General features: G+C 49.9%; 1 protein-coding gene across 4 annotated transcripts; it reads right to left on the minus strand.

The window, feature by feature from the left end:
* Positions 1-673: 673 nt before the first annotated feature.
* On the minus strand, positions 674-8,874 carry agfg2 (ArfGAP with FG repeats 2). 4 transcript variants are annotated; one of them, XM_066722471.1, is made up of 14 exons: positions 8,329-8,874; positions 7,304-7,397; positions 6,770-6,885; positions 6,556-6,682; positions 6,288-6,405; positions 5,950-6,051; positions 5,640-5,672; positions 4,011-4,199; positions 3,852-3,924; positions 2,712-2,758; positions 2,527-2,619; positions 2,279-2,407; positions 2,080-2,150; positions 674-1,823 (listed from the first exon to the last, which is right to left on the minus strand). In XM_066722471.1, the coding sequence occupies exons 1-14, from the start codon at positions 8,493-8,495 to the stop codon at positions 1,776-1,778; spliced, it is 1,407 nt and encodes a 468-aa protein (XP_066578568.1). In that variant the 5' UTR covers positions 8,496-8,874; the 3' UTR covers positions 674-1,775. The 4 variants fall into 4 exon arrangements, with proteins under 4 accessions (XP_066578568.1, XP_066578571.1, XP_066578569.1 ...); XM_066722474.1 differs by having other exon boundaries at positions 8,267-8,393; XM_066722472.1 differs by lacking the exon at positions 8,329-8,874 and adding an exon at positions 7,824-8,011.
* Positions 8,875-10,194: the final 1,320 nt, after the last annotated feature.

Consider the following 10,194-nt stretch of genomic DNA (forward strand, 5'->3'; position numbering starts at 1 on the left):
CAGCGTTGCAAAATGATTGTAGATGCAGTTGCAGCACTTACCCCCCCTCTGTGTCCCGTTATTGTGTGGACCTGCACCGTGAGTCACCCCCCCCCCCCCCACCCATTGACCGCATCAGACAGTTGTAACAGCAGGGTGACTAAGGATGACGTTTGAGGCCTGTTGCTCGGACTCGCAGCCACCTGCCGCGTCTTTAGATGAGATCAAATGCGATTGGAAAATGGATATTTATAACAGTCGGCCGCAGTTTCCATGCCATTGAACCCTACACCTCTGTTGGACTGCATTCATCCCGATTTGGGTAATCTGTCCTGTATGGTGGCGATTCCCAAAGCAAGGGCGCCACCTGGAGGATTGTCAACGCGTTAGGGAGGGCTGAGGAAGCGCCAGTCTGTCGCTGGAAATGCATGCTTTGGTTTTTCCCTTTGTTTTGTTTTGACCACGCTGTCTGAAAGCCTTGTTTATTGTCAGAGTCCGTCTGCACTCAGTGGTGTTTAAGGAAATTAAAGGATGTTGTTTTGTTTTTTGGCATTTGGGAAGTAAAATGATATGCATGTGAAATATCCTTTACTCCTACAGGCTCTGGTCTTCGGTTGATTCTGGTTGATGTTGATGTTGTGTAAAACCAACCAACCAACAAACACACAAACAAGCAAATAAAGATGCTGCTTCCTTTGCTTTCTTTTGTAGATTTTATTATTCAAAGTACACTTAAGCCGATCTCCGTACTGTGAACAAGAGCTGCGACATGTAATTGTAAAGCTGTCAAACTTCACAAGTGGTTTCTCGTCTCATTTGAAGCGGCGTTGCAATGGACTGCCAACAAATATGCGCCACTGGGGACTGAGTCGAGTTTCAAAGCACATTGTTGATTGAGCTGCATTGAAAAGGTGTTGAAATTTGGTCCAGGACTTTGGAGATGATGTTATGGTGGACTTCTTGTATACAATATTATTATTATTACATTCAATAGCATCTGGCAGAAGCTCTGGGCACATGCATCCTGAGATCTTCAATACATACAAAAATAAAATACAGATAAATGTAATTATATAAACGGATTGAAAGTAAAATACAATGAGATAAACATTTGTTTTCTTAATTAAATAAAGCATAATTGGATTTCCCCCCCACAATGGACTCCTTGTCATGCAGCTGGGCCAGTGCAATGGACTGATGAGCTCTCATCGAGATTGGACTGGACTGTGTCTCTGCAGGACCAGGGCTGAGACCCTGCTGGACTGGACTGTGTCTCTCAGGACCAGGACTGAGACCCTGCTGGACTGGACTGTGTCTCTGCAGGACCAGGACTGAGACCCTGCTGGACTGGACTGTGTCTCTGCAGGACCAGGGCTGAGACCCTGCTGGACTGGACTGTGTCTCTCAGGACCAGGGCTGAGACCCTGCTGGACTGGACTGTGTCTCTCAGGACCAGGGCTGAGACCCTGCTGGACTGGACTGTGTCTCTCAGGACCAGGGCTGAGACCCTGCTGGACTGGACTGTGTCTCTGCAGGACCAGGGCTGAGACCCTGCTGGACTGAACTGTGTCTCTGCAGGACGAGGGCTGAGACCCTGCTGGACTGGACTGTGTTTCTCAGGACCAGGACTGAGACCCTGCTGGACTGGACTGTGTTTCTCAGGACCAGGACTGAGACCCTGCTGGACTGGATTGTGTCTCTGCAGGACCAGGGAGGATGAGATGGCCGGGGTCCAGTGGGGTGGGGTGCGCTGAGAGGCTGGGTTGCGAGGTCAGGGGGGATGGGGGCGTCCCAGGTCACATGAAAGGATTTCGAGATACACCTCCTCTGGGATACACTCCCCCCTAAGAGAGAGAGAAGACAAGAGAATGGGTAGAGTAGGGTAGTGTAGTTGTAGTACCGTACTGACAAATCAATAATGTTTGGAGCCCTGTGTCTGCAACTATGTGTGTGTTTTTGTGTTTTTCTGTGTGTGTGTGTGTATGTCAGTGAGTGCTTGTGTGTGTCTTTCCGTGTCTATGAGTGAGTCAGTGTGAGTGAGTCAGTGTGAGTGTGAGTGCGTGTGCTTGTGCGTGTGCGTGTGGCCGCTGGGCTACTCACAGTGAAGGGGTTCACAGACACGGGCCGTGCCGGTTTGGGGGCGGTCTTCGGCCCGGGCAGAGAGCCGACCCCTGCAGGACAACACAGAGCTTAGTGTGAGATGTAATGCAATTATTTATTCTTCTAGAAATTGTGCCTCGAAACTAAAACCCCCCACTCTGATCAATACTGCTACCCCCCCGGGAAACAGAGCACTCACCATTGGGCTGTGGATTGCTGGGGGGCTGCTGGGGAAATGCATTCTGGGAGCTGGGAGGCACGAAGCTCGCCGGCGGGGGGTTGACTCTGCCAGGGGAGGCAGAGCTGAATTGACCAGGGTCGGCCCTTCCTGAAACAGACCAATCAGAACCGTGGTAAGCTTTTGACGGTGCACTGCAGTGGGTTTCCAGTTAAAAACTTCTAAATACATAAACACAAAAGCAAACGAATGACAATTCCCATCCACACCTGCAGGGATGCTTTGGCTGCTGCTGAAAGGGTTGCTAGAAGACAAGGTGGAGTGGCTACCCGAGGAGGCGGAGCTAAAGGGATTGGAGAAGACTGTGTAGGAGAGAAAGAAGAATTGTTGTTATTGTCATTCTTTTGAATGCATCAGCTTTAAAATCGACCCCGCCCCACAGTCTGTAGTTTACCCGGGAACGTCTGGGGGCTGGAGGCCGCTTCTGCAAAGCCAGGGGACCTGCAAGGAGAACAGACAGCGGACAGTGATGTAGCACAACAACACTACAACCCTGAGAGTGCCAAAGGGCCAGAAACAATGTGAATAATATAGCACAATAATACACTACACACAACTGTATTAATTAGCAAATTTGGGGACAGGTACCTGAAGGAGAGAACCCGCTCCTGTCAGATTGTTTGTCTGCATATGTGTCACAAAAGTCCTCTGCTCGGGTCAGTGTGCGTTTAATTAAAATTGCATTCTGTCGCTCTCTATAGTACACCCGTGTGTGTGAAAAATACTTAAAAATGTATGTATTCGTTTTCGAAATAGTGCAAGAAGTGTATGGGATTTGCGAACGTCCACATTGCACAGGCTCGGATCTGTATGTCACTCATATCTGCAGTAATTCGCCATAACGTAAAAGCTGTTTGACTGAAAAAAGGTGGCGAATTTACTCAGTGTTAACTCACAGTGCAGATCGAATTGCTGCTGCTGATGCTGCTACATACAAAGTGCTGGTTGTCTTACTATAGTTATGCTGTAAGATCTATTAAATGACATTTATTAAACAAATTGTGTCTGCGGGTCTGATAAAGCCCAGATATTAAAGCATCCGTTTGAGAGTTTTGCTACTTCCTCGTTGGCTGTACAGTAATCAGACTTTGCAATCAATAAAGCTGCTTGTGTCCTGAACACACAGATACACTGTTGCATCACTGACCACAAAGAAGCTGCAGACAGAGAGACATGCGGAGACGAAGAGTAATGAAGAGAAAAATCATTCGCAGACGGAAAAATCTATCATTTTCAATAGGATAGCCTGTTATTTGTGACTTGTGGACCATGAAGACATGGCAACATATCCTATACTTTGCCGTACCCAAATCGCCCTTAGTTTGTTTGAAAACCTGGCAGTAGCTACAATTTAGAAAATGTTTTACCCAAACAATGTAAAACTCTGATACTTCTTCATGACTTCATCATTATTTCGGTCTGTTGATTTTGACATAAATGTGGGCTGATGGACCCGAACTTCCGGGGCCGATTGTTGGTCCCCGTTGGTCCCCGTCCACCTCGACTACGTGAATGGGCTGCCATTGTCTCTTACCTGGCAGGTGTGGCGCCGGAGGCCATCTTGTTTCCAAACAGGCTGCCATACTGGGGGAAGGTATTAGGGGGCGCTGTGGGAGACACAGACGGAGACGGCGTCAGACCCGAGCGCCACCCACAGGGGACAGCCGTGGGGCGGGGGGGCGGGTAAGGGTACCTGGCTGCGTCTCTGCACTGACGCCCTCCAGCTGTGACAGCGCGGCGTACTTGTCCGCACTGGGGGGGGGCGGGCTGGTAGGGGCATGCTGGGAAGAGCCGAGTCCTCCGAAGTCGATGCTGGAGGACTTGGGGAAGGGGCGGAAAGGGGCAGAGCCGGAGGAAGAGGAGGAAGAGGAGACGCTGCGCCCTGCATCCAACAGGGACAGAGGAGACAGTCAGGAGCTGAGAACAGGGGCTCGGGATCATTATGATCAATTATCTTCTAATATCAGTTCCCTTGTAAGGCTGAAGGTGAGGATGAATATAATCGGCCACAACACACACTGAGCAAACATGCAGCACAAACATCATGGGCCCAGAGCTAGCACTGTGGGGACTATAGTATAGTATAGTAAAGGAAAGTATAGTGTAGTATAGTATAATAGAGCATAGTATAGTGTAGTATAGTATAGTAGAGTGCAGTATAATATAGGGCCCAGACTAGCGTAGCGCTGTGTGACTATAGTACAGTGTAGTATAGTAAAGTATACTATAGTGCAGTATAGTAAAGTATAGGGCCCAGACTGGAGAAGCACTGTGTGACTATAGTATAGTACAGTATAGTATAGTATATTATAATACAGTGTAGTGTAATATCGTAGAGCATAGTAGAGTATAGTCTAGGAAACAGATTGGTGTCAATAAGAGGAGTCGGTTCTAACTGGAGTGAGGTTGTTAGTGGAGTTCCACAGGGATCAGTACTAGGGCCTTTGCTTTTTCTAATCTATATTAATGATCTGGGATCTGGGATAGTTAGCAAACTTGTCAAATGTGCAGATGATGCTAAAATTGGGCTTCAAGGCATTCAAGACAGGAAACAGGAGACACTTCTTCACACAGAGAGGCGTCACAATCTGGAACAAACTCCCCAGCGATGTGGCTGAAGAGACAATTTGGGAAAATTTAAAAATAGACTGGATAATATCCTTGGATCACTTAGTTCAGGGGTTTTCAAACCGGTCCTGGAGTACCCCCTGCCCTGCTGGTTTTTGTTCCAACCTAGGTCTTAATTACTTAATTGAATGGTAGATTGCTTTGTTAGGTCAATTAAGGATTCAATTAAGCAATTAAGACCTCAGTTGGAACTAAAAACAGCTGGGCAGGGGGAACTCCAGGACCGGTTTGAAAACTACTGACTTAGTTATTAATGGACACCAAACAAGCACAATGGGTCGAATGGCCTCCTCTCGTTTGTAAACTTTCTTATTTTCTTATGTATAGTGTAGTATAGTATAGGGCCCAGACTGGAGTAGCACTTTGTGACTATAGTGTAGTATAGTATATTATATTATAGTATAGTATAGTACAGTATAGTATATTATAGTGTAGTATAGTATTAGTATAGTGTAGTATACGGGCCCAGACTGGAGTAGCACTGTGTGACTATAGTATGGTTTAGTATAGTGCAGTATATTATAGTATATTGTAGTATAGTATATTATAGTACAGTATAGGGCCCAGACTGGAGTAGCGCTGTGTGACTATAGCATAGTATAGTGTAGTACAGGGGCCCAATACAGACACACAGAATGCACTGAACTCATGCTGAAATACAGACAGCAGTCAGTCAGTCATGCTTGCATCTTACCTAGAGTAAAGCTGGTTTTGAAAGTGCTGCTGGCTGAAACACAGGCAGTGTGTGTGTATGTGGGGGGGAGTCACAGAGAGAGAGAGAGAGAGAGAGGGAGAGAGAAACAGAACTGAAACACACCACGCTCACCCCACAGAGTTGCAGTTTATTCCTTCATATACTTGATGAGGTTAGTTTCTACAAATAGATTTTCAACTTATTTAACCAATCGGTGAACAACAGACATTCAAAATATGCAAGAAAGGCCCGATTTAAAGATAAGGATTACCACGTGACAGCTGGAAACACGGGTAGGGGGGTTGGTTACCTGAGGGGCGTGGCAGGGCAGGGAAGGCGGGGCCTTGGCCGGCCCCCGGGGAGATGTGTGCCGGGCGCTGCCTGTCAAAGCCTGAGAAGAGGGAGCCCTGTCCTGGAGAGAAAGGGAGGGGGAGAGAGAGAGAGAATGAAAATCTTATGCCAGACTGTAATACAAGAGAGAAGGCGAGAGGGGGAGGGAGAGAGAGGGAGACAAAAGGAGGGAGAGAAGTATAGGGAGAGAGAGAGAGAGGGAGACAAAAGGAGGGAAAGAAGTATAGGGAGAGAGAGAGAGAGAGAGAGAGTGAGAGAGAAACAGAGATAAGACCCTCCCCGGGACTGCCCACTGACCTCTAGGCGGCTCTCGGAAGCTCTGGGAGCGGGCGGGGGGGGCGGTGAAGACGTCGGTGCGCAGGTCGGCCGGGGACACGGGGGGCGCTCTCTCCCAGGTGGGCTGCTGGGGCTGAGACTGGAGGAGCACAACTCAGGTTAGTATCCACAGCAAGATAACAGTAATGGAGAGGGAAAGAGAGAGATGGGGGACACCGTGGAGGAGAATAAGGAGAAGGAGGAGTCAGGTCCAGTCCCCAGTCATGGCTCTGCTCGGACCCTCGCTCACCTGCGTCCTGGCGGGGCGGCCGGTGGGTGGGGGGCCAGGGGCCGCGTTGCTGCTCAGGGTGGCGGTCTGCGCCGGGGGGCTCCAGGTCTCCTCCAGCCCCCGCCGGCTCCGGCTCTTGGACATGTGCCTGAAACAGAAACACGGCAGCGGGTCGAGGACTCTGATCGGTGTATCGTGGTCGGCCTGGGAACAGATGCATGCTGGGAGGCCTTACCACTTCTTCTTCTCGTACTTCTCCTGCAGGAAGTCCTTGAGCCGCTGCGCGTCGCGGGGGTCGAACACCGGCTCGGACTTGGGGTCGTACACGGCCATCCAGGTGCGCTTGCCCACCTGCGGAGACACAGCCAGGGGAGTTCACATGTGGGTGTGGGTGTATGTGTGTGAGGGGTTAGGCTGTGGTGAGAACTGAAGACAGGTTGTCCCGGCCGTGTGCATATTTGTGGCAGGTGCTCCAGTCGAACCGGTCGGACGAGAGGGACAAGACAGCACAGGAGCCATCCGTCTATTTACGTGTCTCTTCTGCTCCCTCAGCTTCTCATGTTGTGTTCTCAGATTCACGCGGCCGCGAGAGAGAGAGAGAGAGAGAGAGAGAGAGAGAGAGAGAAGGGCCCATATTTTGAGTCTCACCTGGGTACTGGGGGAGAGACGGTGGGAGGGACAGAAGAGAGACAGAGACACACACAGGGGAGACAGGGGGACGATTCCTCCCAAATTCAGGAAACCCACCCGAGCCGCTGCCCACCCTCACCTCGTTGCCGTGGTGCTGCAGGAATTCCACCTCCTGCTGGGAGAAGGTCGTCATGGAGATGGACTTCACCCGGTGGGGGGGGTTCAGGCCCCTCCTGAGTGGAGGAAAAAACAACAACAAATACATAAATAAATACATACCACGAATCTGACCGGTTATTATTATTATTATTATTATGATTAAAATCCCAGACCCGCAGGAATGAAACCAAATGGCTTCTACACACAGTTGACACACTGCCCTGCCCACCCTGCTCAGTACTGGCCAGCCACTGACCACCTCAGGACACACCTGTTCACACTGTACCTGAAACATCACTATCCGTTCCCAAGCCCCACACCAGCGTCTGCTTTCTATCTATCTATCTTCCTTTCAAACACCCATCCATGCCATTACAGTCGCAAATAACGATTCACGCCGCGTCTTTAACGACGTCGTGAATTTCACCTTGATCTCGGGTCCGTAATCCCCCACTCGTGTGTCTCAGTAAAGCATCCCCTGTTGTGATTATTCAACACACCGGTGTAGGCCACAGGTGATCCCGAACTTCATCAACACGGCTTCGTCAATGTTGTTGTTATTATTCGTATCATTGTAGCCGATACGGAATAATCGACTCTGTGACATCATCAGCAACATCATAATTGACACAGACATCGATTATTTACAACCGCGTGTACGTTACATCATAAAACACCAAAGCGGTTTATACTCCGGGGTCTATACATGTCTGTGCATTATTGTATGCAGTGCTCGAGTGACTGTAATAGAGAGGGGGGAGAGAGATGCGCATCTACGCTCTATTATTACCTACGCACTGTCTGCTCCGAAGGGGGAGTGGAAGGGATTTGGTACAACAACACGCAACGATCAGACCGTCAACGACCCTTTAGCAGCAGTAATCATAATAGTAATAAATAAATAAAATAAATAAATAAATAGTGATAATAATAAAATGCATACACAGACAGACAGACAGACAGAGCACAAGTGATGTTCTCTCTCTCTCTCTCGGAGCCACTCACAGCATCCCCGAGCACGCCGTGCACACGAAGCTGCCCACGGTGACGTCGGTGTAGGTGACACCGGGCTGGCCGCACTCGAAGCACTGCTTGTTGCCCGCACACTGGGCCAGCTCCCGCACCCTCCGGGAGCACATCTCCTGGCTGTCCCGGGGCTTGCGGCTCGCCATGCCCGCGGCCGGCCGGCGTCCAACCCCGCCGAGGGGGACGAGGAAGAGGAAGGCGACGGGCTGATCAGTGTGTCCACGGTCCGAGCGGTCGCGGTGGCTCCATATAACCGGAGAGACTGGGAAGGCAAGGCAGGCAGGCAGGCAGGCAGACGGGGAAGAGGGGAGGAGGGGAGTGAGCGAGTGTGTGAGAGGGGGAGGAGGAGGAGGAGGAGGGCGGAGGGAGAGAGAGATACGTTGGAGCTTTATAATATCAAAGCGTCTTCGCCTGGCTTTGAACCGTTAGCCTTTCTCCCTCTCCCCCTCTCCCCCTCTCTCCAGCTGCGCTACCCCCCGTCACGTCCACGTCCACGCAGAGACCGCAATCTCTCTCTCTCTCTCTCTCTCTCTCTCTCTCTCTCTCTCTCTCTCTCTCTCTCTCTCTCTCTCTCTCTCTCTCACTTTCAGAAAGGGGCGCTCTTGATATATGACACAGAGTGGCGAGAGCTAAGGAGAGGACGGAGGCTCAAACTTAAGCACCAGGGCCGAGGCTCTTGCAGTTTTTCCCCCTCCGTTGTGCAAGACTTGTTTTCGCTGTCACGGTGCCACAGCCTGTTACGCCCCAAACAGAGAGAAAGGGAAAAAAAAAGGAAATAACACGTGTTTTAAGGATATGTCACCCACAGTCGTGTTTACTGCTGATGGTTAGCGTCAGACTTGCGGAGATTCTTGTTTAGCGTCAATCTGACAATGTCTGCCTCCATCTATTTTTAATTCGAAGGTTGGTATGCAGTAGCTACAGCAAAGGAAATGTCCTTTCTCGGAAATCTGGAGAGAAATACGCTTAAAGGACAATAATTATACCCTGCCCCAGCAAAGTCACAGAAATCTAATCGAGACTGTTAATGATTAGCCTATCCAGTTAGTCAACTAACCAGTTCCACCGCCTGGCCTTTGTATTTTTGTCTCCCGTTAATTGACTTATATGACACATTATTATTATTATTATTATTATTATTATTATTATTATTATTATTAAGCTGTTGCTCTGTCTCTCCCCCACTCCACGGCGCATGGTACCCAGCGATGGCGGTCAGTGGCCGCTAGGGGGAGCCCTTCATCTTTCCGACAACATCCCTCTGTGCCGTGGAGGAGTGCAGTCTGTGTGTGTGTGTGTGTGTGTGTGTGGGGGGGGGGGGGGGGGGGGGTATTAATCTCTCAGCAGTCCAGATGAGTCAGTCCTGCACCGCCCGACCGCGGCTTGTGGGACTGCGCAGTCGTGCTACAACTGATAGAGTGGCTCAGCTGCAGCTGATAGGGATGTTTCAGCGCCCTGAAAGTCACAGCGCGACCCCAACACGCTTACACGCGATACTACAACCATACCAACTCCATGCAAGTCACCAGAAATGGTTTGTAATGGCGCAATCAATCCCCCAAAAGCCCAATAGAGGAACACGTCAACTGTGTATTACAAATATACTCGTTGTCCCTTAGGACACTTTTTTGTGACACATCCCTAGCAATAACCCCCCACCTCCACACCAGCATGACGCAGGTGTCGCCAAAACATCTGGAAGTGTGTACACGACGTAAGCCAATCACGTCACAGCCGAACTTGTTTTCTTTATCCGGTTTGAGTCTCCATAGCAGCAATGCAAGGCGCCACGACCCGAGGCGTTTGAGCACGTGTGTGACACACTCCAGGAGACGAGTGTGACGT

Source organism: Amia ocellicauda, chromosome 14 (assembly GCF_036373705.1).
Source record: "Amia ocellicauda isolate fAmiCal2 chromosome 14, fAmiCal2.hap1, whole genome shotgun sequence".
In the NCBI taxonomy this organism is placed as follows: Eukaryota; Metazoa; Chordata; class Actinopteri; order Amiiformes; family Amiidae; genus Amia; species Amia ocellicauda.

What these genes read in the sequence shown, in the direction of transcription:
- agfg2 (XM_066722471.1), bottom strand. Translation starts at nt 8,495, where the DNA reads ATGGCGAGCCGCAAGCCCCGGGACAGCCAGGAGATGTGCTCCCGGAGG. An exon ending in TGCCCTGCCACGCCCCTCAG is followed by an intron (nt 5,673 to 5,949) that starts GTAACCAACCCC and finishes CCTGTGTTTCAG; the next exon opens with CCAGCAGCACTTTCAAAACC. An exon ending in TGTCTGTGAACCCCTTCACT is followed by an intron (nt 1,824 to 2,079) that starts GTGAGTAGCCCA and finishes TCTCTCTCTTAG; the next exon opens with GGGGGAGTGTATCCCAGAGG.